Source organism: Stegastes partitus, unplaced genomic scaffold, assembly GCF_000690725.1.
Source record: "Stegastes partitus isolate 25-593 unplaced genomic scaffold, Stegastes_partitus-1.0.2 Scaffold1706, whole genome shotgun sequence".
Classification (NCBI taxonomy): Eukaryota; Metazoa; Chordata; class Actinopteri; family Pomacentridae; genus Stegastes; species Stegastes partitus.
Genome location: NW_007579437.1, coordinates 1 through 26,829, shown reverse-complemented (window position 1 = coordinate 26,829; position 26,829 = coordinate 1). Strand labels below are relative to the sequence as shown.

At 42.1% G+C, this 26,829-nt stretch overlaps 3 protein-coding genes and 1 long non-coding RNA gene across 4 annotated transcripts; 2 read left to right on the top strand and 2 right to left on the bottom strand.

Moving 5' to 3' along the window:
- Positions 1 to 1,507: 1,507 nt before the first annotated feature.
- rdh10a (retinol dehydrogenase 10a) lies at positions 1,508 to 12,789 on the bottom strand. Its single transcript, XM_008301752.1, has 6 exons — positions 12,218 to 12,789; positions 11,589 to 11,824; positions 5,208 to 5,306; positions 3,983 to 4,128; positions 3,256 to 3,387; positions 1,508 to 3,142 (listed from the first exon to the last, which is right to left on the bottom strand). Exons 1-6 carry the CDS (start codon positions 12,501 to 12,503, stop codon positions 3,019 to 3,021), a joined length of 1,023 nt encoding a protein of 340 aa, XP_008299974.1. The 5' UTR covers positions 12,504 to 12,789; the 3' UTR covers positions 1,508 to 3,018.
- A 1,452-nt stretch (positions 12,790 to 14,241) lies between these two features.
- Positions 14,242 to 15,494, bottom strand: LOC103372177 (uncharacterized). The gene is made up of 2 exons (XR_520978.1): positions 15,285 to 15,494; positions 14,242 to 14,556 (listed from the first exon to the last, which is right to left on the bottom strand). It is a non-coding gene; the product is annotated as an uncharacterized LOC103372177 (long non-coding RNA).
- rpl7 (ribosomal protein L7) lies at positions 14,945 to 20,059 on the top strand. Its single transcript, XM_008301750.1, has 7 exons — positions 14,945 to 14,984; positions 15,501 to 15,600; positions 15,691 to 15,857; positions 16,388 to 16,525; positions 17,906 to 18,015; positions 19,373 to 19,582; positions 20,015 to 20,059. Exons 1-6 carry the CDS (start codon positions 14,971 to 14,973, stop codon positions 19,579 to 19,581), a joined length of 738 nt encoding a protein of 245 aa, XP_008299972.1. The 5' UTR covers positions 14,945 to 14,970; the 3' UTR covers position 19,582; positions 20,015 to 20,059.
- A 1,709-nt stretch (positions 20,060 to 21,768) lies between these two features.
- cunh8orf89 (chromosome unknown C8orf89 homolog) lies at positions 21,769 to 24,768 on the top strand. Its single transcript, XM_008301754.1, has 5 exons — positions 21,769 to 21,808; positions 22,830 to 22,968; positions 23,532 to 23,639; positions 23,740 to 23,795; positions 24,485 to 24,768. Exons 1-5 carry the CDS (start codon positions 21,769 to 21,771, stop codon positions 24,622 to 24,624), a joined length of 483 nt encoding a protein of 160 aa, XP_008299976.1. The 3' UTR covers positions 24,625 to 24,768.
- The last annotated feature ends 2,061 nt before the right edge of the window (positions 24,769 to 26,829 follow it).

Sequence of the window (26,829 nt, the reverse complement as noted above, 5' to 3'; positions counted from 1 at the left end):
GAATTCAGAATAACAAATTCATCGGAGTTGGGGTCTGACGTGTTTTCTGCTGAGTAATGGTTTCACTTCAGATTGGAATTTAGAGTTTTTGCGCAGTAATGCCTGTAGTGATGATTGCAGCAGGGCCACCAGCCTTAAACTGACTCACAGGACAAGTTTTGGCAATCAATCAAGATTTACTGCTTAGATTTTTTTTTGTTGGTTTGGTTTTTGACATTTTTTTTATTATTATTATTTTATTTTTATGTGCCCAAAATCTGATTCCACTGTGAACTAGTTCAAGTTCGGAAGTGATGTCATGCCAGTGAAATCAGATTTTACGATTTAATTTTTAAATAGATGTGCAGTGGAAGCTGGTGAATTTGTGAGAAGTGTCAACCCAAAATTCTTATGACTTATGATTCTTATTCAATTCCTCACTGTCCCTCCTTCACAGCTGTCAGACTGCACAGAAATATGTCATAAGACACATTCAAATCTCATGACTTCTGTGAGTCATGATGATGAATTTTCGCTACATGATTGCTGTGGTCAAAGGAAATCACAATAATGGTGTTATCGTGATAACTGTAGAAAATCTGATAACAATGCTGTTGAACAAAGCCATCTTTAACTTTATTTTGTTTTTGTCTGTTTTTTGGCAAATCAGTTACACTCAAAATGTCAGTATTGGGAGGTGGAGAGACTCTGTAACCACAACTGTTCTGTATGTTGGAGTGTCGACCAAATAGTTACTGACGTTGGATTAATTCTAATATCCATCCATTATCTATACACCGCTTAATCCTCACTGGGGTCGCAGGAGGGCCGTGGCCCATCCCAGCTGACTTAGGATGAAGGCAGGGGACACCCTGGACAGGTCGCCAGTCTATCACAGGGCTACACTTAGAGACAGACAACCAAGCACACTCACATTCACACCTACGGACAATTTAGAATCACCAATTAACCTCAACATGTTTTTGGACTGTGGGAGGAAGCCGGAGAACCCGGAGAGAACCCACGCTGCACGGGGAGAACATGCAAACTCCACGCAGATTCATGCGTCCCCCACCGGGACGCGAACCGGCAGCCTTCTTGCTGCGAGGCAACAGTGCTACCAACTGTGCCACCTTGCAGCCCTCTAATATCATCATTTGTGTGTTTTTAACAATATCTTTTTTTCTCTCTCTCACAATTTTGCAGATATTATCATTGCCGGTACATCAGGACACCCCTAGTTCAGACTGAAGTTATATTGCAAAAGAGAAAAATAAGACCTGCATCTGATGTTGGACCACATACAGAAGTGACCCAACTAATGACAACAACCAATTCCATATGATTGCTGCTGTTCACATTTAGAAAAAATTAATTCATCTCTTGCCCGCAGCCTGAACGCAGCCTTCGAAGCAGAAATGTGGGTGTAAAAACACGGCGCTAAAGCTCAGGATGAGAGCTTTCCTCCCCATTATCAGCCCTCCTCTCCTCCCCAGACTGCACGAGCAGGTAATAACCACACACCATGTAATAATCTAGATCACTTTATTAATTTAAGTTAGGTAGAGACACTAAACATTGGAACCACATTTGCTCTGCTATGGAGCAGTCTTCAGAATATTACAAAAAGAGGCTTATGTCATACTGAAAAAAAATGGCAAAAATTAAGAGGTAGAGAATTTAGGCTCATCACTGTGACTGAAGGAATGACGCCTATTGGAATGTAGTTGAAATTCAAAAAACTCTTGTCATCCCAAAAAAGGTATATAAAATATTCATACATCAAATATGGTTGGAGGCAGTTATTTTTTTGGGACACTGGGGTATTCACAACATTTAAACATATACATTTCACTTTAACAGGACATGGTGGACACCAGACAAGAGTTAATTATTAACTTTAGGGGGGGGGGGAGAAATAATGGAAAGCTGAATACATTTCCTTTGTTGGGACAATGAGTTTGCCTGGAGTTACAAACTATGCTGGGTTACTTTCTTTAAAACAATATTGGTAACAGATAAATTTACAATATGAACACCACAGACCTTAAAAAAAAAACAAAAAAACAAAATGCATTTCCTCTCAATTTCTCCCTAAGCAATACATTCTGAATGTGTCACACATGCTAATTCAACCCAGGACACAGACTCCCTCGTGCACTTTTCATCGGAGGGCTTAGTCAAAACAGATGTGAAATGACAGGACCGTGGAGGGACACCGCTGAGCTCCATCACTCTGAAAACTCCTGTGAAGATCAAGTCAGCCACAATCTGGCCATTAAGTGTCCCATTTGGAATGCTTAGACCACATTAACATATATGCTACATGTCTCTAACTTAAGTATTTAATAAAAAACTGGAATTAGGGGAAACTTCAATCGTGAAACTTTTTTTTTTTTTCCCGTCCTCTTTATTTTAAATGGCACAAGCTAGAATCAAAAGTTGTGAACCAGATTTTGTGAGCGAAAAAGAGCCTCTGCGTGGGGAGACGTTGGGTAGTTTGAAATGCTGTGTTCAACCTTCTACATGGAGAATGCCGGCAGTGTAGAAAAAAAATAAATCTGAATTTACATCAAAAAAAAAAAAAAAAAGAACAATCAGAAATTACAGTGCATGTCTACAAAAATAAAATAAAAACAGAAAAAAAAAAAGATTATTACTGTTTGTACAGTAACATACTGTATATTTCCACAATGACACTAGATAAGGCTGGTGACTACATTACGTAAATAGTTAATTAATGGATACCTTTTCTGTATGATTTCAAAACTAGTGACACAGTATATAGATGTTGGTTTCTTTAAACAAACTTAAAAAAAAAAAAAAAAGACAAAACAAGTCAAATAAATCCATTGTGTAGTACACAGCTTTCTTTGTTCCAGAGGAACAATATGGTAAACCTTTGCATCTGCTCAATGCAAGTGCACCAGTCTAGATTCAGTCTTTTCTTCCTTCCATCTTCCCCATTTTCACCCTCAGTGGTTGTTTCCTCATGCTTTCAGGTTCATATGCCCCTGTTCGTGTTGCAAACAGCGCCCCCTAGATCCCGTTCTTCGCTTCATTGTTGTTCATGGCCTCCTTCCTCTGAGCTAAGAAGGGGTACATGCACTTGTCGGCGCCCAGGAACCGGTACATGCACACGATGGCCTCGAAAGGCAGGATGCTGCGGGGAAGAGACAGAGATGAGATTAAGATAAGGCACAAGACACTCCTGTACGGTTTACTGAGAGCCGACGGAGCAGCGAGGAAGGGTCCTGGATGTGTGGAGGAGCTCACCTTTTCATGAAGTTAACCATGTAGACGATGCGCGGCGTGCAGATCATGGGCTGGTCGGTGAGGATGGCCCTCATGGCTTGTTTCACGCAGAACTCTGGCTTCAGGGGCGGCAAAAAAGGCTCAATCTCCTTCCTGGATGAAAAAAACAAGGCAGTTATTACCAGGCTTCAAATTCAGGAAATGAAATTTTGCCCAACTGGTAATTTTCTTTTTTAGAACATCCAATTAGATTTGATCTGGAGTGGACAGAGCTGTCAGTGGGTTGACCGTTTATTTGAAAATGCTTGAGGACACTTTAAAAGCGGCAGCAAATTTAATTAATCCTTGAATAAAGCGATACTGGTGAGTCAGTTCCTGTGTACGGTAATGGTGGGACAGTAAAGCCACCTGCTGACTGTAACCATCAAACAAAGTGAGGACTATTACAGCGGCCTGGAGGAAGGAGGGGTTTAAGGCCAGGTGCACCTGCTGGTGAGGTTTTCCCCTGGGAAAGGAAAGTAGCCCTCTTTGTTTAAGCGCAGTGTTGATCCATGGAATACATCTCACTTTATAATAACTAACACAACACAAACCATCCGCAGCTGCTTTGAAGTTCAAATGGTGTTTCAGAGGCGGTTTTTATAAAGATTACAGGTGACAAACTCATCCCAGGTGCAAGAAAGCTTTTAAATAAAGCACAGCGCACACACAAATGCAATTACAGCTGGCGGTATGTGTCGAGGCTAACCTTATCCTGCAGCCTTTGAACATTCCCGTGTCGACCAGGTAAGGGCACACCAGAGTCATGTTGATGCCATCCTTCTCCGAGGCCTTCAGCTCATGGCTCAGTGACTCATGGAAGCCAATGGCACCGAACTTACTGGCGCAGTAATCCTAAGGGAAAGAAGAGAGAACAGGTTAGCCCTGTAAAACCCCCCCCATGCCCGCACCCAGGGACCAGAGAACATTTTCAAACATGCCCCCGGGGCACAGAGGTCTCTCCTTGCTGTTAATGATACAGCCACAAAAAAACCTGAGTGAGCCCTGTTCTACGGTTTCATTAGCATTCTTCTCCGGTGCATCAGGAGACTGCTCTGCTTGGCGGGAAGGTTTTGATGTGGTTCGCCGTGGAAATAATCTTTAAAAAAATAAAAAAGGCTTGGGCAAACACAGATGCATGTCGATAAACACCGGGGAGGATAAAGGGATTTGACTGTGGCCACATGACAGGCGAAGGCTTTGGTTCCCTGGAAATAACGCGCACGTCAGAAATCACATTTGAGGCACTTCCAGGAACCATAATAGCCCAACAAAAATTGCCGACACTTTAGACCCTTTGAAAGGAGACTTAATTATTATGGATGGATGCTTGAACAAAAGCAAATGTGCTGCTTTAAAAACAAAGGCGAACGGAGCAGTCGTCCCTACAGACTGTCGGAAATTGATACCATTCTTAGCGAAGGGGATAAATGAGAAGTCTGTTCCCTAAAATATCAAAATAAAACCTTCTAGGAGGGCTACTGGTTTACTCCCTCTGTGGTTTCGGAGATAAATGACCCCCCACTAAATTTTTTATTATGCATTAAAATAACAAAAAACTATAGGAAGGAAAACCAAAACCATATCCATTGAAAGCCGCTGTGAGCTGAATACAGAGTGAGCACCAAGTTGTTCACAAAGCAGTGATGAAGATGTCTCTGTCCCTTGGGGAGCTGTCAGCTTATTCTGGCCCCGGGGCCAGAGCCCAATAGGGGCCCCACACCCCCACTGCTGCAGATAGAGGAATCTATAAGAGGCTCCCAATGCTCATCTGTGTTCCTTAATTTAACGGGTGGAGGGACAACTAGAGAAAGGGGGCCTAACCTCCCCTGTCTCAGTGTGCTAGCTGGCACGGTGACGGCTCTGGAGAAAAGCACTGGTTTTGGATGGTGGGAACGATGGGATGTGTATGCGTTGCTGTGTATGATACTAACCTCCACTCCAGCTGTGCTGAATAAACCGAGGGAGCTGGCAACCGTCACAATGTGACCATGATTCAGCTCCAGCATCTTGGGGAGAAACGCCTTGGTGGTCTGGGGGAAGGACAGAAGAGACAGAAGGGCAAAGAAAAAAAAGAGGAAGGTTAGTTCACTTGTGCAGTTTGTCTGTGCCAAAGCCCTTTGATCCTCTCTGCCTTCCCTCTAGTTCCCCCTCTCTCCGTTTCTCCCTCTTCTCCATGGTGATTCAGAGAGAGGCGTCTGAATGAGAATTCATAACAGGAAAAAAAAAAAAGAAGAAGAAAAAAAAACAGACTTGAGCGCTGGAGGTGCAGCATTTGAAAATATAAACACACAAGTTAAGTTTTATCCTTTGTGAATCAGATGTCGAGGAGGACAGGGGTTTTCACCTCCTCCTGTATTCACTGAACAAGCAAGTGTGCGCTGTGTGTGATGCTGTTACAGTCTGTCCTTTTCCCACACAGATCTGGTGCCCGTGGTTGGGCCTTGCACTAAAGAGCTGGTGACAACACCAATCACAGGCCTCCGTTCACTCAACACTTCCAACAATACAATTCAGCCTCTCATCTACCTACACAGCCTTGCGCCCTGCCCGAGCAGCAGTCAGCGGAACAATCTGCGAGATGAGCTCCGAGATGAAAGAGTTTGAACCGGGATGCCACGTGAGATCCTGAGTGGTTCCTGCCGGCTGCTCCGCCAGCGAGAGCGAGCGAGGTGGTGAGAAGCGCAACACGGAGGGTAAGCGGTTACAGTTAATTAACCTGCGGATCCATTCCTCTTTCTGCCTGTCTGCCGACTTTTGCCGCTGCCCTGGACACAGCATGAGCCAATCAGCAGGTGTGACATGTGACGGCGGTGATAGGAACTGACCAATCACTCTCCCACTAGGAGGTCTACAAACAACCAGCAGGCCTTTTGTTGGTAGCAGAGCAAAATCTATCCAAGTCACATGTGCGCTGCCATAGCGAAGTGCAACACATGTAGGCTGGTGACGGATAAAACATAAAGGACACTTTCACGCCACGAAAACACGAGACCTGTGTTCAAGTGTGTGTGTGACCTGTGTGTGTTCCTATTGTGTGTAATGTACAATTAAAAAAAAAAAAAAAGTTGCTCTTCTTACTTTGTCCAAATACTGTGGGCAATTTTAAGACATCAATTTGGGCTCTGGAAAAATGGGTGAGCATTTGTTATCATTATTATTATTATTGACAGTTTATGTCCTAGTTTCCTACAATTCTGTGGTCACATAAACGAAAGCGAACAGTTTCATTGGTTGGTACAGTACGTAAGCCCGGCCAGAGAAATGATTCAGCCTCCTCTGTAAACATTTGCTGGAGGGGAGCACAGAGTCAGTGAGAGCATGGTACCAGGTAGTACAGCCATGAAACCACTGGTAAGGGGAGGAAAAGCCTCATTAAAACTGCACCCAGAGATTAACTGCGGCCGACCTTCGTCAGGTAAATAAAACTGGAAGCAAAAAGTCAAAATCTCCACAAAGAAAAGGCTGGTGTATGAGGATGACTTCATCGTTTTTGGAGCGGATTCTGCAGCCAGGTATTACTGATCTGATTCGGCTCCAAACATCTGCACTTTTCCAGGACATAAATTTTCAGGTTGCTGCAATATTCAACTCATCGAACGATGGGGCCCAAAGAGAGGGAGCGAGAGAAACGCGAGGCCTGGGCAAAAGCTGAGAAAGGCCTCTGGAAGCCAGAATGGCAGTGGATGAGGGAGGGAGTTGCGTGCAAATGAAGCATTAACTTAAGATATGCCCGTACCTGACTTGAGCCAACATTTCCCACTCCCACAGCAACTTTCAGAGAGCAGGGAATGACTTGATCTGGCACAACGCTTCACAGCTAACGCCAGCACTCAAATTCAACGGGACAATTTTGCTGAGTGGTCTGAAAATAACTGGAACTGATAGAGGAAAAGCAGATTCCCCCTCAGATCCGAGGACGGGGCCGAAACGCGACCAACCGTCCGATCTCTCTCCCACCCTCCCGTGATGTCCTGCTTCTCATGGCAACTCTGGCATGTGGGTATGACCCCCACTGACCTCTCAGACACAAAATGTGTGAAGGCAACCAGGGGCTCGTGTCTTACATCAGAGCCGCCGTAATTGGGTCTCAACGCTCCCTTGTTCCGCTAAATTACCCGCTGACACAGCCGGGCCTCCTTGGCCTATGTAGGGGTGCCCTGCCCGCTGCACCCCCTAATTGGTGCGTGCCCCCAGGAGCATTTAAGCCACACAAAGCTTCTTGCAGCTGGGGTGTCAGGCTGCATTAGTGCTAGCGCCTGACCAACAGGAATATGAACAAAATATTGGCCTTTGCGTAGGACCAGATGGCCATTTAATTGGGCTGACTTCTCCCTGGACGAGAGAGAAAGAGAAAAAACGCCTGAGCTCAAGAGCTCGTCTGATCCTACAGCAGATCGCGGAATTCGAGTGGGCTGGGTGGATTGTTAGAGGTCGTCCGGGGAAGATTGATGCAGTTTGTACATGTTGCGCTGACCATGCTAATGGAGCCTCTACTACAGTTAACTAAAACTCCCAGATGGTTGGACTAATCTAATTTACCTAGAAAGCAATCGCATCAATAATTCTAGGCAGAAGTGACGTCAATACACAACAAGTAGCAAAGGTCCCAGCTTTCAATATAATGTGCCTCCAAAACTTAAAAAAAAAAAAAACATCTACATCGACTATATTGACACAAAACTCTAAATTGGCTAATCTGAGCTTCTCTCCATTTGGTCACCCAGGGGACTCTTCAAACAATGCTCATCCTGCAGCCATTAGAATTACACGTATGAATATTTTACCTGAAGAGCTTCTTAAACTGGCTGAGACGTACTATTACTTTATAGCTTAAGGCTTAATTTTCACCTGAATTTTAACATATCATGAATTAAATGCAATATTTTAGTCTGCCTTTAACACAAGTGTAGCTGGTATACAAATATAATTTACTATTAGTTGCTCAGTGGGATATAATTTTATTTAGCAATGAGTTATTCAATTAACTTTTTTGGATAATTTAATCATTTTCAGCTATTTTCAAAGAGGAAAAAAAAAAGGGAAATATTCTTTGCTTCCGTCACGTAAAAGCTTTGGAGTTCTGCTCTGTGAAACTATAAGTGGCATTTCCAATACTTTCTAACTTTTTAAAATGATTATTTGGTGAGACAATCAGCAGACTTATACGTTGCGAAAATGACGATCTGCTGCGGCCCCGGTCCCAAGCCTTGAGACGCGAACAGGTACGTGCAGAAGGAGAGCATGGGAGTAGTCATGGCTAGCTTCTCTGAGGGGTACAGGTGCACCGGGCCTGAGGAGGGGCCCATATAAAACCAGTCAAGTAGGACCCTTCTGCCTGGCTGCCTCCTTTCTCTGGCTACAGCAGGAATGCGGCCTGCGGAACTTGGCTCCTGTCGCCTGGCATCTTGTCAAGCTGATCCAAAGACAAGAAACCAATTGTCAGATAAAGTGGGTCAGCAGCAGCTTACCATTACCCTCTCGCCTCGCCTGTGGATGGGATGGCACTGCCTTCCTTCCTCTTTTCTTTCCTTCTGCTCTTTTCCCGCCATGTCACTCCGGAGCGCTCATGTCATCGCACAAGAGAGGTAGGATTTCCACGAGAGAGAGGAGGAGGAGGAGGAGGAGGGGGGGGGGAAATAACTGCTTATTGTTCGCAAACCACCTGTTGGATAACCAGTTCAAGATGCTGAGGATGGTTTCCTTTCATGTCATCCCAATAGATACACACTAATCCTCTAAAACAAACTCCGGTGTCACTGGTGAAATGACTGCACGTCTGCCCCCGCCTCCTCCTTGTCCCGTCACAGCATGACTAAAAACTGAGCCGCAAACATCACAAATCACCAGCTGGACTAATCAAAGCATCATCAGACTAATTCAATGTGATGACCCCCTACCTCATAAAAACCTAAAGGGAGCAAGGGACTGAATCATAGTTGTTAGTGTGTGTGTGTGTGTGTGTGTGAGTGTGTGTGGCAGAGCCGGATGAACAGAGCTGGCCTCCGTGACTCCCATGCAGCTGCACCCACTGCCTCCAAATCAGGTTGGGAGGAGTCAGAGGGGCCTGTGGAAGGAGGATAGAAGAAGTGTGGGGTCTGAGCTGGGCTGATCTGGCAGGCAGACACCCGCGCACACACACACACACACACACTACGATTACCATCCGTTTCCTGCTCATGTCTCCATCCCTGCCTTATTCCCAATACACTGTCCATTAAATGAGAACTTACACAAAATACAAATCTTTCTTTGTCTGGACTCTGGCCTTTCCGTTGCTTATTTTGCATCCAGTCATGCGATTTACGTAGGGAATGCTTTGAACTCATGATCATTTGCTCTTTAAAAACTGTGCGTTTGGGAAATGTTAAGTACTGTCTGGGATTAAGGAAAAGAGGAGGCAAAGTTTTTGTGTTTGACATCAGTTCTCGCTTCGTGGCTAAAGTCATTAGATTGTTTTTTGCCACATAGTTACACTGAACAAGATGACGGAGATACACAACCTCAAGAAAATGCACCCCAGGCTAGTTGTGTCCACTGCTGAAGCATCAAAACATAGAAAAAATAAAAGCAGCAGCATGAATAATAGCAAGCTTACTTGTAAACCTGCTTCTGTAAATTGAAATGACAAGATCTGAATGGGTCCTTTTTTTTCAGTTTTCAAATACAAATCCTCTTATTCATAACATCCCTTTAGTGTTAGAGAATGTTGAAAGCATGTGCCTCAATAAACAGGCTTTAAACCCCGCCTAAAATGTTTCATGACTAGGACCTAAACTGAAGTTATTTGTTGAGTCATAAACCACAAGCAAGCCATTTTAAGAACCTGTTGTTCAAATAGGAAAACACAAATATCAAAGGTTTGTGTAAAGCACCACCTGCATGCAGTGAGTAACTGTAAGGGAGGAAAGTGGACAGGTCCCTGTTAGTCTAAGCTCTATTCATCTAACTTGTGTCGTTAATGAACCACATCCTCCATTCTGGCTGTCGCCATTCATTAAGTCCTTCTTTCATCTGCCCCCCCACCACCACCACCCCTAAAGAAACCACGCTCTCCATAGAATATGGGAGAACACAAACACAGAGCTCTATTAAGAATCCTAAATCTGCCACCCAACCACTGGATCCTGACTCCAAATCCTGGATGTAAAAGAACACGGAGATAGCCAGAGAGGCGCATGAATGGTTGAATGGAGCATCCATTAAAGGAGGAAATGCACAACCTGTCTGACTGACAACACAAGAGATTTTCATGCTCAATTAGGAAGCTTCAAATCACTGTGTTTTCATGGCATCCCCGAGATTCTCCGGAAAATGAGGAGCCTGCGGCCAAAGTCTCAAAAAGAACATCTCTTGCCTCACTTGACACATTGCTTAATATATTGTGACAAATACAATCAAAGACAAAATGGTCAGCTCAGAGGCACGCTATCAGGCGAAGGACACACTTCCAATCCTTGCAATTTACTCCTCAGTGGGACGATAATTGTCCCACAGAGGCGGCCGTAGCTCAGCAATGTAATCAGTTTTCATTACAGGTGCAATTAAGAAAGGAGAGTTTCCTAAATAATACACATCCATCTTTAAATCAGTGAAGCGCTTTAATTAATTTCTAATTGCTCTATCAGGCTTTTTCCCACACCCCAAAAACACACACAAATGCTGCGATAGCTGGTTCAACGCTGCCGCTTATACTTATCTAAAGTGCAACATATTCACTCCATCAAGTCCACGTAGCGTTTCAGATAAGTAGTCACACACTGAAAAGGCGCAAGGAACGGAGCCAGAGTAAAATCTGATACGCAACAAATCACCATCTGCCAACAAAATGTGGTGAGCTGATCCAACACAGATCCAACCAGAACCCTGTTTCCATCACGCACATCAGGTTTGTGCACAGCAAAGGAGATGAGAGGGGAGGCTTGACATACCTTGGGGATCATCACTGACTGGGGCTGCCAAAGCCGAGAAAAGGCAAGATTTGATTTTATTTAAAAAAAAAAAAAAGGAAACCCGTGACTTTGTCTCTGGCAGAATGAAACCAAGTGGAGGTGAAATCTGAACATGCCAGGCGACTATTTATGGTCATACTTTCTCAGTCTTGGAGGAGCACACACACCTTTGATTGTCGAGTTTGGCACACAGAAGGATAAGATTATGAATAGGCATGCGAGTCAGAGTGGGAACATTCCTCACAGTAAACACTGTTGATAACACTGTGCTCATGGAAACTGACAAATTAAATCATCATATTTTAACATTCACATACTCTGAGCTCAGCTGACAGCCTTGTGAAAGCTTGTGCATCAGCTCACCCAGAAGTGTGCGTGACAGTTGACCACCATGGTGCGCTCGATCAGCTCATCAGGACACTCCAGGAGGTGATGACCAGAGACGACGCCGGCGTTGTTGATCAGTATGTCCACCTCTCCCACCTCTCGTCGCACCTTCTCCGCTGTGGAATACACACTCTCGCGTTTGCCCACATCGCAGACATAGGTGTAGACCTGCGGCTGGAAAGGAGGGACTTCCTCAACACCTCCAACAGGTCCTGCAAGGAGGAGGGGAAGGAGATGGAAACAGAAGTGATCAATGAAAGTTTGGTTTCTTTAAATCCACATTAATAATAGTAAAAAATAGATTGACTTTTTAAAAAATATCTCGACTGCATTTGACTACATTACTTCAAATTGTTTTAAGGGGGCACTTTTTGCGCACTTTTGGAACATTATGTCATTTTAAAAAGAGAGATTGTATGGGAATTGACAGCAACGACTCCGGGAGGCAAACGTGCTCACAAATCTTGCCATGTAAAACATTTCACCTTGTTCCTTCTGACCACTGCTGAGCAAAGCGTCAACAAAATGTGAAACGAAATAAACAAAAATAACCGTGCGTAAAAGCTAATTGCATCCCAATTGCTGCAAAGAAAAAGCACGCTTACCGTCTTTGGTTATGGGAGTGTCCAATTCGTGGTAAATCTGCCGAACCATCTCCGCCGTTTCCTCGTTGCTTTGGCTGTTTATGTCCCATAAGACCAGTATCGCTCGTCTCCGGGCGAACTCCTTGGCGAACAGCCGCCCGAGTCCGCTTCCAGCCCCGGTGATCACGCACACCTGTCCCGCCACGCTCTTCTCCTTGGGGCGCACGACCCATTTAGCCCCGGCAGTTAAAAAAGCCCAGAGCACTTTCAAAATGACCACGAAGAACTCCGCAATGATGATCATCATCTTGGCCCGTGCTTTCTATCAATTCAAATGAGCGGCGGAAGACGCGCAGGGAATTGTTTCCTTCTTGCAACCTGTTTGCAGCAGAGCGACAGAGCTGACACCGACAAAAACTTGGATCGCGGTGCAGGAAGGAAGGAGGGGGGAAAAAGTGGCGAAGGAAAAGACAAAAAAAAAAAGCGCACGCAAGAGCACGATTTATGAGTGAGAAGAGAGTTCAGATGCCGCTCAGTCAGAGTCCAGTTGCCACTATAACGCACAGTTGCCGTGAGTTATGAGCTGCTACAATGAACTGTGCCTCCCACTTCCTCTGCTGCTCCTCCACTCATCTCATTCTGAACCGCATCTCAGCGCTATTTATTCAGTCCACCCATCAACGCTGGACCCAATAGGAGCGAGACTTGAGCGCCTGTCAGAGTGAAGTGCCAGGTCCATACACTACACTCAGAGGTGATGTAACCAAAGATTTTAACACTAATCTGTTGCAAATTTTTTCCCCGATGCAATATCCCAAAGGAAGAGCGCAGATTAAGCTTTCCCACCGCTTAAGAGACAATTTTAAAAAATGTCATTCATTATTAAAAATAATAATAATTTGATATTGAAAAAAAAAAGCGCACACGTGTAAATATCCTTAATTTGGATTTATTTCACGAGTGATCCTTACTTTTGACTAAGATTAACTGTATGAATATTGTATCTAATTCCCAACTGCAGGTTTTCCAACACGAAATGCAAATCAGGCCACATCTTGCAGGTCCAGGTCAATGTCCGTCTGGTGCAAGCTAACCTGTTGTTCCCGACTTTACAGCATTTAAACACCTCTATGTAAACACAATAACCTACTACACTTGAATCGGTGATTAACCTATCGAAGACATAAAGATTTACTGGCGATCCACTGCGATCGGAAAGTGAAAGTGGATCGGTAAGGTCCGCACCAAGACAGACGTATATAGCGCTGGACAAATGGAATTCATAGGCTACGCTTCTATACGCGCAAATAGATTAAGTCTACATATTGTATTTCTGCCTAATTAAGGTAATGATCGCAAGAATGACAGGCCTCTAAAAAGGCACAGATATGCTCTCACCATACAGCGCACCTGGGCTGCGTTCAGCGTGGACACGTTTTCCCCAGTTTGCAACCTTTTTTCCTTGTTTATCGGTGTTGTGCAACACACCTTCAGCAACCTTTCATGTGTTGCCCTTGTTTGGTGGGCGTGAATTATAAGGGTGGTCTGTGTATATTCTCAGTCATCCAGGTTATGGTTAAAAAAACAAGCAGACTTCTCTTTTTGATTATTGTTTCATCTCTCATCCAAGAGGCTTTTTATTTTTATTTTTATTCTTTAACTTGACTGATGGGGAGCCCAAGATAAATAGCGGCCAGATAGAACTGAAAAAGCCTCTTGGATGAGAGGTGAAACGTCTTCCAGAGCCAAAAAGGGAACTCCTCTTGCTTTTTTTTTTCCACTCTGAGAATCTTCAGGACTCTAGTGAAAAACGAAAAGTAAAACCTGCATTCAAAACCCCTATAAAAAGGGTACACTATTAGAAGAAAAAACAAACCTACTTCTTCTAAAAGTGATGGGTGTCACTGATGCATTTTTAAATGTAGTGTAGCTGCCTGTGCTCTTTAGGTGTATATAGATTTCACAAAGAAGAAAAAAGTTGGGTAGCCAAGTGGAAATAAAAAAAAAAATAATAAAAAAAAAAATGGCAAGACGTTATCTGAAGCTCACATTTGAATCAGATTGGATGTTCATCTTTAATAGATACATTTGGTCTATACATTGAAAATGGGCTTCAAAGTGAGTCTACACCATGGATCTAGTTTATTTTCTGTTTTCAGAACCTTGCAGGGAATCCCAGGGCCTGTGTTTTACGCGCTGAAGTGGACGGGTTGGCTGTCTTCTCTCCACTGAGTATCCAGGATCAGCAGAGGAGACTTTTCCCCTGCAGACCGCTGCAGACGCTCTGTGGTCCTGCTCTGCAAAATGAAGCGGTTGCTCCCTCTGCCGGGTCAGAAAGTGTAAAACCATCACCTGTAGCACTGTGATGGAAAAGGGAAGAGTATATTTTCATTTCAGAACACACACATACAACAGAAATGGCGCCAAAATACGTCTATATAAACCTTTAACAGATTGTACACGTAAAAAAAGATTTTACTTTCACATTTTATTGAGCTGAACTACTAGGCGTAACAGTATCCAAATTAAAAAAAAAAAAAAAAACATAAATAAAGGAGAGAGAGGAAGATATGGCACTCTACATTTAGAGGTCATTTAAGTAACAGCATTACCAAAGTGGATTACAGCCTTGCTTAACCTTATTTTAAAATATTTCGGAAGGCTTAGCTTTAAAGAAATTTATTAGTCAGGCGCTGGACGGACACTCCGTAGAGGTCCTAAATGCTTTAACCCGCACATGCGCAAAATACAAATTCTCTTTCTCGGTGATCGCAATGGCGGACGCAGAGTGAGTGTTTGCCTCCGTATTGAAATCTAAGCACATCCAGTATTAAAATAGCCACCTTTTGTAATTTTAAAGGATGGATACGTCGTATAGTTAGTATACACTAATATAATCGCGGTATTGTTTAGGATTGTGTTTTTTTTGGGTTGTTATGGTCACTTTTTCCAGATAGTGCATCCGTATAGCCTAGTACAACATGGCTGTCTCTGTAGCCTCTGTGCTGTGAAGAAGTATGTAGTTTCTCTGCTAAAAAAAAGGAAAGAAAACATGGAAGTCAGCTATTTGAATATGTTGTCGACTTACTTCTACTCCTCTGTAGTAATGTAGGCTTTTGTTCAGAAGAGCACAAACCTGTATGGAAACCGGCAAATGACAGGTTAGCTAGCTAGCTAGCAGCCTGCTACCAGCGGCGATGAAGAGACGTTTCAGTTTAGCAACTTAGCTGTATGTCCACAGTAGATACGGTTAACGTGTTACGATTGTGGTCCTGATTTTTTTTTTCCTAACAACTCTTCGCAGAAAAAAGGTGCCGGCGGTCCCTGAGAGCCTTTTGAAAAGGCGAAAGGCCTTCGCCGCCATGAAGGCCATGCGTGTCAAGAAGCTGCTGGCTGAGAAGAAGGTAGGATAAGTTGCACGCTTGTGGTGCTGTGTGGCAGAGCATGTTGGTAGGTTCCTGGTCCAACTTAACTTGCTTTCCTGCGCTATCCAGGCCCGCAAGGTGACCAGGAAACTGATCTACAAGAGGGCTGAGAAGTACCACAAGGAGTACAGGCAGATGTACAGGCGTGAAATCCGTCTGGCCCGCACTGCTCGCAAAGTGGGAAACTACTATGTGCCAGCTGAGCCTAAACTGGCTTTTGTCGTCAGGATCAGAGGGTGAGTAGTACCCATTGTATGGAGAGGGAACAGTTCTTGTTAGTTACATTTACATGGATTGCTAGACTTAAAAGACATGGTCATGTTTTGTTGCCTTCTTACTCATTGAAAATGACCTGGTGTTGCGCCAGGTTGCCTCTGTAACCCCATACCTTGCAGGGTATATCTCTCAAATCAGTGTCAAGCTGCTATGTAGGTAGTGGCATATTACAAAATGTGAAGAAGTTGAACCTCTCTTTATTCTGTCATTTAGGGGAGAAGAAATTGTTGGGTTTTGAGGGGCTTCTTTTTTGATTGTAGTTATTGTAGCACACATTTGTTTACTGAAGCAATCCATGTAAATGTACTCCTATTTGTAAAAGCTGTCCAGTGGTTAATGATGCACACTCTTTCCCCGGCTGATCGACTATGGTGATAAAGATTTGTACAATAAGCCAATTATTTTCTGAAACCACAATCGATACTGTAATTTGAAAGCTGTATCCTTGTGGCAATCTAAATACTAATCACGATCATTATTTAATTTCCAGTATCAATGGCGTTAGCCCCAAGGTCCGCAAAGTTCTGCAGCTGCTCCGTCTGCGCCAGATCTTCAACGGCGTGTTCGTAAAGCTGAACAAGGCTTCCATCAACATGCTGAGGATTGCCGAGCCTTACATTGCTTGGGGGTAAGGTTGTTATTGCTGTTAGATTTTGGTCCTGCAGTGTTTATCATTCGTGTTCATGATAGTCTTAACAGTATTCGAGTTACACAACTAAAAGGATGTTTTGTCTGGAATGTGGTTAATGATGCTGAACTTTTTTCCCCATCTTATCGACCATGGTGAATACTGACTGAAACTAAGCCAGTTTTGTCTGAAACCACATTCCTTTCATTGCCCACAATCTATACATCTGCATTTTGGCAAACTATTAGATACAGTGTTCTGATGTGTGTGGTTTAGATATATATTGTTCTGGTGGTGTGAATTTCTTGATAGGGGAAAATAATCTGTTGGGACTGTGGCATCAGCTATCTAAGTGGAGACAATATGTATTATTTTCCTTGTTTCAAAGCAGTTTTGTGTCAATCAGAAAATATTACTTGGTAGTTAAAGCACTTTATTCTTTCTTGGCTTTCTGACTTTTTATGTCATGGAATACTTCAGTACTGTTTAACAATTTATACAGAAATAAAGTCAGCTTCAGACTTAACTGCAGGAGATAAAATGGGTACACAGAAGTGAAACCTTAATGTCTTAGAAGAACTAAAAGATAAAAATAGGAATGTTTCTGATTGGGATTTTTGACACTGTGTAGTAATGTATCTTCACACAAAGCTTGGAAGTGCTTTAGATGTTCATTCTTAGTACAAGAATAGCTTCCTCACTTAGGACTTTAATCTAAGCCTTAAACCACTACATACAATTTGTACTTTGAAGCTAGAGTGCAGATGCTTGGACAAGCTTCCTCATCTGCAGTTTAAATGTTAATTGGATTTGTCCAGCTATATCTAAGTGACAATCCCAATATATGTAATATCATTTCAGTAAATATCCAGTGTCACATTTCATACATGTGCTGTAGTTTGAACATGTGTTCAGTAAGAAAAAAAAATGATGCTTTGCTTTCTGGGTGTTGGAATTGTCAAGCATGATCAGCATAATCAGTAGTTTTGACTTTTTGTTGACAAGCTCTGACATCTCTGAATGGGACATGACCCAAAGTCTCACAGGTTTTCAGGTGATTTGATGAGCTTTCACTTTAGTTTGTTTGTTTTTTGTTTTTTTGTTTTTTTTTAACTGTTATTTATTTTTAAAACAGATTATAAAGACCTTAAGCTGAATTGAGTGGAAAAAGTCAGATTATGACAGCTCATCAATGCCAATATTTTTTGATGTGTGGTAAATTTAGGTCAAGTCTGTCTGGAAGCTCATTTCAAAATGGGGAATAAAAGAGTGTAGGGTTCTTTAATGGTCCCTAAGCAAAAGTTATGATGTTGTTGTGACCGAAATTGATCAAACTTCATGTGAACTAATTACAAAATCTATGACCTGCTGTTTCCCCAGATACCCCAACCTGAAGTCTGTGCGTGAGCTCATCTACAAACGTGGCCACGGCAGGATGAGGAAACAGCGTATTGGCCTCACAGACAACGCTCTGGTGGAGAAGGCTCTCGGTATGGACACATCATACATTTTACTTTGAAAAAACAGTGTTAATACGTCCCAGAGTACATGAGGTGAAGGTTGTTCTAGAAATAACGTCATGTAACCTGTCAGCATTAACATGAGTCTTATTCCGCAGAAGGAAGTAATAATTGAAAAGAGGGCTTGTTTTCTCCCTGATCTTGTAAAAAAAATTAATTAAAACATGCGCTTGATGTTATTAAGCACTATGCTTTGCTGCTATGAAGGTTTGTTTTAAAAATTGATTCCCAGCCTCCTACTTTTAGATTAAGGCCTCACGCTTCATGTGGTTAATGATGTACACTTTTTTCCCCGTCTTATCGACTTTGGTGAAAAAAACACTGAAAACTTAGCCAGTTGTGTCTGAAACCACATGCCAGTTTGAGTTGACTTCACTATTGTGTGATATTACAATAACAGTGGAAGGCTTTTACCCTTTTTGTTGGTCAGACTTGTTCATCCTTATTAAAACATACCATCAAAAAATAAAATATTGTTTTTTAGCTTTAAGAATGTGGTACACTTGCCTTAGCAGACATATAATGGACAAATTGAACCTTATTGAAACTTTGGGGTTTTCTTTGTATTTGAGCTAAAACAAACAAACAAACAAAAAAGCAAAAACAAAAAAACATTCAAAGCACGAGGGCTTCAAATCCAGCAAGCACAGTAATCTTTTGTTAGTTGGAAAACTACAGCAGCCCATAAAGAAATGATAATTGGTAGAGTTAAGTCCACTGGGTTCAATCTAGTTTAACGTCAAGATGTAGTTTTAATATAAGTCACAAATCATTACATTAACTTTTCATAAGTCAATCTAATGTGATTGAAGAATAATACTCATTGAATTAACCTGTTACATAATTGCATGGTATCAAATGGAAATGACTGCATTTATTGCCATATTTCTCCTATCTTTTCTCAACCCACTAATTAGGCTGTCATGTAGTTCAGCTACAAAACCTTAAATTGTCAAACTGAGGGAAGTTCCTTTTGCAGTGCATATTCCAAAGCTTTGGACATCATTAGTTGCATGGTGTGAATTTGACAGAACTTCCTACACAGCATTAGTATTGTTTCTCACAGGAGAAAAACAAGCTTAGCAATTTTGGTATCATCTGCCCCCTTCTAGCAGCATCTAAAAGTGTTTTGGTTCAATGTTTGCTTCTATTCTCGGCTTTAAAATGCTCTAAAGACAGAATTGCTCCAAACATAGTTGAGTACTTGGTTTGTCCAGTTAACAACTTCTTAGTTCTAAGCTCTTTCTCTATTTTTAAGGAAAAATTACTGATTGCGAAAGCCAGTATGCAGTTAAATGAATTAAACACATTGCTTTTTCACCTGCAGGCAAATATGGCATCATCTGTGTTGAGGACCTCATCCATGAGATTTACACAGTTGGAAAGAACTTCAAGCCCGCCAACAACTTCCTGTGGCCCTTCAAGCTGTCCTCACCCCGCGGTGGCATGAACAAGAAGACCACACACTTTGTGGAGGGAGGTGATGCTGGCAACAGGGAGGATCAGATCAACAGACTGATCAGGAGGATGAACTGAAGTGAGTTGTGTGAACCTTTTTACACGTCTTGGAAGTAGACATCACCTGTTAGATGTGGTTAATGATGCATATTCTTTTTTCCCCATCTTATCGACTATGGTGAAAACCAGCTGAAAATAAGCCAATTATGTCTGAAACCACATCTTACGCCTCACTAGAGACGCTTCATTCTGTAACAGGAAAGGAGAAATGTGATAGCATATCAGTTTCAAAAACAAATGGGTTAATTTTTAGCAATGTGATGGTGATTATATTTCAAATGTGTGGCTGAGACTTAGACTATAAGATAAGTAATGTATACTGCGGGAATTAATTTCTGTATGAAGAAGCATTTCATTACCACTTTACTAAGTTGGTAACTTCTGTTGGATATTTTCAGTGGAACCAATCATGTTTATCCATTTTAACAATGTCTTTTCTTTCATTTTTCAGGTTTTCAAAGGACTCAATGTACAATAAAACATGTGGAAAAAAACAGTCTTGGTCTTGTCGTTACTGTGTAAATCAGTCATGCATTAAGTGTTATTTCAAGCATAATAGATGGTATCAATTTCAGTGTTATGGATATAGTACCAGTTCACAACAGGGGTCATCTCAGGACACATCACACAGCGAGGTCAGGACTCTGTCATCTGTTACAGAGTGAATCCAGGGGTGTATGTTAAGCTCAGGTTTTCAACCAGGTGGCCTTTTTCCTGTTGGGTATTGAAACTTAAAAACAAATTGTGAAATATGAAGTTTAGCTTTGTACATGAAAACATAGTTCTATGCTACAGAGATAAGAAATGTATGTTAGAGGTAGCAGCTCACATGTTGGGTCCAGCATGTTGAACCCACACCAGGTCATGCATGAAATGTGATTGCGTTGAATGTATGAACTAAATACTAAGATTTTTTTTCTTTCTTATGCCAGATGAAATGCTTTTATACTGACTGCACTAAAAACTCAGGTCCTCCACTGCCTGCCTCTAATAAGACCCTGAATGACATATTGTGGAGCTAAATATGACCACATCATAAAAAACGACTGCAGGCAGCTGAGGAAGCCTGTTTCCATGGTGACGCGGTGACTCGGTAGCATTTCTGCCACAGCGAGCTGCAGCCTAGCATCAGTCCGAACCAATTTACCTTCTAACATGGTCGGACATCGCATCCATGTGCACACAGCAGCGTGATGCCGGTAGCAGGTGTTCGTGTGGCAGCTCCAACATGATGACCTACCAGGTGAACACGTCGGTACCCGCCGCCAAGTCTTTAACATCACAGGGAAGCTCGAGTTGCAGCCAGCGCGGCCCTAATGCTTCTGGATACCCAACATACAGGAACTTCGGGATGGGAGCGGGAGGAGGACACGCAGCTTTCAGGCAAAATCAAATAAGGAAATTTCCCATCATACAACCCTTGAGCAGTGAGTAAGCGTCCTCCCATAAACCTGCCAAATTCACCGAGGCGCAGCTAGCTTAATGGTATGTCACAGAGATGCTAAACGCCGTCTAATATGTGTTTCTTGTAGAGTCCAGGGACGGGAAAACCTTGCTGAGCGGCTTCATAGTTGAAGGGTAAGATGTGGGAATATTTTATTGCCAAGGGCTTGAAAAAAACGTCATTGTGTAGTAAATGGTTACATCAGTTAACCTGAGGAAGGAGGAGAGTGCGGGTTTAACTGCGTTTGTGCGGAACGTGAACGCACCACAACCCAAATCCTACCCGGGTTAAACATCCAGCCATTCCCAGATCAGGATCTTCCCATTTCCATCATGATGCCCCAGTTAAGAGTCCTAGCAATGCAGGAGGTGGCCACACATTTTAAAAAAAAAAAAAAAAAAAAAAAGAACCTAAATGTATTTGAATATCCCTGATAGCTTTATAGTTGTCAAAAGAGGCAATGATAATACATAGAAGATACAATGATTGGTGATGTTTGTTTCTCTCTCATCTGTGTAGGACGCCGAACTTAACCAAAGATGACAAACTGGAGTCAGAGAACAATGATCCAGAGAAGGACATCTGTGGGAGGCACTTTCTGTTTGATAAAAAATGTAAGCATTTCAGAATAAGAGCTTTGATATTGCAGCTGAGAGGGCATTCATAGGATTCTGACCATTTTCTCACACTAAAATGTGCTCAGTTTGATCAAAATTGGTGAGTGAAGTGTAAACTGACTGCCAGTAGGTGGAGTTGTCATCATGCGTATGACGCTCAGGGCTCATTCTGCTGACTCCAAGGGTAAAAATAGAGCAGCTCATAGATATGGTAACTTCACACAGAGGCGTTGTTCGGATCTGACACCTCAGAGACTTAAGCCAGCCCAGAAACCTGTAGATCTTAACTTGATAATTACACCTGTGTCAAGTTATTTCAGAGTCAAAATGAATAAAAAGCGTGAGACACTGTGCTCGAGGCAAAGTCAGGTCATTCTACTTTCTTTTTATTCTGCATTAATATCACACTGAGTGCAGGTTAGCCAGGCCAGCAGTTCTTCAACTGTGTGCCTTGGAATTGCTCTTATTTAAGATGCTTTGATTATCAAAAACTATAGGTAAAGGTGTGCCTTGATAATGCTTGTTTTCATACATTTTATTTACTAGCAATTGGGGTGAGCCTTTAAATAGTGCATGAGTAGAGATGCAGGTGCTGGTGAGGGGAAAGAAATACATCCATAAGGTTCCATAACACAATATGCAAATCTGCTCTCTGTCCATGTTTAGCTTGATGATAACTGATCTCATGACAGCAAGTTACAGTTAAACCATAAAATGTATTTTCATCGGCTAGCTTTTGGGGTATTTGGTTAGTTACTAGAGACCAAATTCTATATGTAGAAGCATCCATATGCTCATAGTGTCACCACTGTAAATATTCTGCAACAGAAAAATCTCTCCAATGAAACACTTGACATAACAGAAACCTTTTTTCTTGAGTGAATAGATCAGACTTTTTCAAACAGTGAAAGTAGTCTCAGCTTTTATGATCAAGTCTATAGAACCATTTTCCATCTGCTGTGTTCAGAGTGACGGATGAATATAGCTACAGCTCGTTTTAAAGTGCTCGTAAAATATCTATTCATTAAACCTTTGGGGCTATAGTCTCAGATGCTGAGGCCTAGCAGCGCCACTGACTTCTCAGTTGCAATTAACAGTATTTAATAATGCAAGACAACTGCCATGTTCCTTTCTGTTTTAAATTACACTGTTTCGAGCAACTTCGTGTCAGACAGCTTGGAAATGCTAAATATGGTTGTTTCTAGGCGCGAGGTTGGAAAGGACCAGAACTGTGATTCCTCCACTGCCAAGGGACTACCACGTGCACCGCTCCGGTAACCTGCATCCCTTCAGCCTGTCCAAGGAGCTTTCCCACAGCCATGCAGGGCGGCCCTTCACCCTGGGGTAACCGGTGGATTAACGTCACTCAGTCCAGCAGCTCTAGCCGTACTCCTCATAGCGTATATCTCGAGACAGTTGCACAGATTACAATAATTATACTAAATCACTGTCTCATATATGACAAATTACAGGAATGTGAACAAAGAAAACAGGAGCCAGATGTAATTATTATTTTGACACACAAAATGTATCTGTAAGAAACAGCTGATTGCTTTTAATGTTTAATATTCAGGGAATGTTGGGCGATTGTAGCTAAAATTGAATCATTATTTTTTGCACAGTAATACAATATTATTGCAATTAGTTATCACTCTTAGTCCTCTTTTTTTAATTTAACGACATTTAAACACTTTAAAATGGCAAATATCTGCTTTTACTTTCACATATTTCTTAATAACCATATTAATAAAGTCTGGGAGATCAGTCTTGCCATTTAAGTGAGTGGACTTCTTAAAGATAATATCGATAAAAGTCAGATAGCGCTGACGCAGAAAGGCACCAGATACAAAGATTTATCTCAACAGCTGTTTTAATATGTTTATGTTGTTTTGAATTCTGTCTTGCAGTTACCCCGAAAGATACGAACTGAGCACGAGTCCAGCCATCCTATTTCCCTCCGCTTTAGTCCTCAACGGCAGAAACAGCTTCTCAGTTAAGAACTGCAAGCTCAGCAGGTATTTTTGGCTTTATAAACTAAATGCAACCAAACCAATCAATACTTCTCTCAATTATTTCTCAGACCTATGCCACTTCTGCTGTCCCTCTGTCCCGCAGGCCTAAGGTGAACTACCCAACCTTCAACCTACTGACTGTTAAAGACAATCAGAAAAGTGAGTTATTTGAATGTTTTGACGTAAGAAGACTTAAGTACACGCTTTGACCATTCCCAGGTATTTGCTGTGGTCGTGACACGACAGGTCAGGACACACTGTCTGCTTAGAAAGTGAAAAGAGGAGTTAAACCTTCAACCTGCACAGGTGTTTATGAGATTGATTTATAGGGAGAACCATGTCATTTTGTATGGACTCTCCGTTTCACAACAAAAAAAGCACGAATCCTACGCCTCATTAGCATCGGCTCAGGGTGTGTTTGCTGTGTGAGTGTGCGTGTCGCTACACTATGTCACAGATTTGTATTATATTATGTAGCTGGCAACTCAAGTTATAAATTGCAAACACTGTATTTTCTTCCCTTTTAAAAAAAATACCTCTGGTTTCCTTTCAATTTTTACTGAAAGTACCAGTTGTACTTACATTTATTTTTGTAAAGCACGCATCAAAGTGTCCAAAACATTATTTCTAACTGATATTTCTTAAATATTTGACACAGCTGACGATAGATAAAGACAAGCACTATAACCCACCATTGTGGAAATACCCCTACTTTCATTTCATATATCTATTTCATGTAACTATTTTATCATAGATCTCATCCTAAAATCTCTTGTTCTTTCCTTTCCATGCTTTTTTCCATCTCTTTCCCTCTTTCTCTCTCTCTCTCTCTCTCTCTTGCCACACAGGCCAGTCCTATCCGGACCCAATGGTCGGAGCCCCTCGCTCTTTCATCCACAGGATATCTGAGCTGTCGTCTTTGGAGGGCGAGACGGTGAGACAAGAGAAGCTCAAGAAAATGCGGAAACCTCGAAAGCCTCCATCCTGACAATCACCTCCTTCCCAGTCACACTGGTCGAGAATAAAAACCTCTGAGTCTGTGCCAACGACTGAACAAAATACAACACCTAGGGCACCGTGTTCATTTCAGTGGCTCGTTCTAACTGCTTGCTTGTCCTCGGTGACATTAGTTTGCTGCTTAACATGGCTGGTCATTACATTTTGGGACTCCTGACCTGAACTCCTCTCTCTCTTAGTGGTTACATGGAGTATTTACTCTGGTAAAAATGCAGTGTTTGCTACAACAATAGATGCTGACGATGAATATTAGGTAAGTTTTTTCTAGTCCGACTCACAGCTGTCAGTGCTTTTCCACTTAACATCTGCATGAAGAGATATCTATCTTTCTAATGGCTTTTAATGGCTGTTATGTAGTACTGCCATATTCCTCTGTGTATCATTAGTATGTTGCAGATGCTGTCCAACTTAAAAGCGACTCCAACAGTATTCCAAACATTTCCAACATATATTTAAGCTCTGTTAAGTTAGTGAGATACTTCTGTACATATTTAATAGTTTAGCAGAACCATTATTGTGCCTTGTTAAATGTCTTCCTGAAATTAAATAAATTTATTTTTGTTATTTTAAGGACTTTCCCCTTTTGTCTAAGTCACGTTTCTTGTTCTTTAGCTTCTCGTGCAACACAGACTAATACAGGCAGCGCCACAGCCCTCCCTCTTGGCACATGTGCTGCATATCGACCGCCACAATAATCCAAATGTGTAAAAGGTTGCAATGAAACGTAATCTACATTCCATATCTACAAAACAGATACAAAACTGTGCCCCCAGATCGCAGAATGTGGTACTTTCCCACATAATACATAGTTTTGCTGCTCTATGGAGGGCAGCTCACGTCTCTGAATGCTCTTGTTCATTGTATTCGACAAAGACAGCAGTCATGGCAACTGTCTTTTTGTTTGGAGAGAAATGAGAATTCCATTATTATTTGAAGATCATTTGTGCTTTTGAGGAAGAAAATATGTGATAATTGACTCAATTAGATTATCAGCGGAGCTTGTTATCCATTTCGACTTGTGTGAAACACCCACAAAGAGTTCACAAATGTTGCCTTTGAGTAGAGCACAGATGCGAATAACTAAGACTGTAGATGATTATGTTATATAAATGTAACTCATTCATGGAGATGACTGATGATATAAAACCTCGAGTGTGTGTGTTACAGATGATAACTGGCAAAACATAAGGCACCAGATGCCACAGCTGCGGTAGGTACAGCAACAGACATGAGCTGAGGCAGCGGATAGAAAAAACTGGAACATTGTACAACAAACGCCAGCAGCGGAAAAAGAACAGAGCTGTGACTCAAAAATGTAATTTCCTGCTCTGGTTATTGATTAAACCTGTAAAAACTTGTTTCTTTCCAAAGAAGTTACGTATTAGATGGAAGTTTTTTGGGGAATTTTTTTTCTTGACAATGATCCCCAATGTGGCTCAGATTTAACTCTGCACTGTTGCTGCCTTTAGTATTTGTCTATAAAACTCCTCATCTCTCTTTTCTCAACCCTCCTCGCTTGATGCAGCTTGAGCACGCCAGCTCACCAACAACTGTAAAACTAAGATAATGACCTGCAAAGCCCCAATCTTCAAGGTGACCGCATTGTTTCGTTGTTTGATACACACAAAACGTTGGAAATCTGAATCTGTGTTTTTGAGACAGCCATTGGTGCACTGCGGTTTTAAGGTGGAAATGCTCGGTTGTGGCAATGATTGCTTATTTAGCCCACGATGTGCCTTCCAGCATACATAGAGAAACGCCATATGGCCTTGTTAACAAGGTAAACTTCATTTTACCTGGAGGGATGTCGTCATGCATGCCATAATTCTCAAACTGAAGTTTATTTTAAGACAGAATGGATGTTTACACCACAAAACTTTGACCTTTACGTTGATTTAAATTCCACTTGGCATGCCGACTATAAATAATAAAGACAGAACAATAGAAGGATCCCTATATATGTCCAGGATGAAGCTGTTTTGGTTTCCCACTAATCTCTCATGTGTGTTATCTCGCCACCACAGCTCCCCTCAGTTTTACCCAGTACTAATCAGAATGGCATGAGGAACCAGAGCCAAGATGGCCACTCCGCTGTCATTTGAAGGACGATATTGTCCTGCAGTCCATCTCTGAGATCATTTAGAATGGAGGCTGGTGGGTCTAAAAAAATGACAGA

Excerpts from the sequence above, each read along its gene's own strand:
- rdh10a (XM_008301752.1), bottom strand. The coding sequence starts at position 12,503 with ATGATGATCATCATTGCGGAGTTCTTCGTGGTCATTTTGAAAGTGCTC. Across the intron at positions 4,129-5,207 it reads TCAGCACAGCTGGAGTGGAG|GATTACTGCGCCAGTAAGTT; the intron begins GTTAGTATCATA and ends TCTTTCCCTTAG. Across the intron at positions 3,388-3,982 it reads TTCAAAGGCTGCAGGATAAG|GAAGGAGATTGAGCCTTTTT; the intron begins GTTAGCCTCGAC and ends TTTTTCATCCAG.
- rpl7 (XM_008301750.1), top strand. Across the intron at positions 15,601-15,690 it reads AGCTGCTGGCTGAGAAGAAG|GCCCGCAAGGTGACCAGGAA; the intron begins GTAGGATAAGTT and ends TGCGCTATCCAG. Across the intron at positions 16,526-17,905 it reads GAGCCTTACATTGCTTGGGG|ATACCCCAACCTGAAGTCTG; the intron begins GTAAGGTTGTTA and ends CTGTTTCCCCAG.
- cunh8orf89 (XM_008301754.1), top strand. The coding sequence starts at position 21,769 with ATGCGTATGACGCTCAGGGCTCATTCTGCTGACTCCAAGG. Across the intron at positions 23,640-23,739 it reads AAGAACTGCAAGCTCAGCAG|GCCTAAGGTGAACTACCCAA; the intron begins GTATTTTTGGCT and ends TCTGTCCCGCAG. Across the intron at positions 23,796-24,484 it reads TGTTAAAGACAATCAGAAAA|GCCAGTCCTATCCGGACCCA; the intron begins GTGAGTTATTTG and ends CTTGCCACACAG.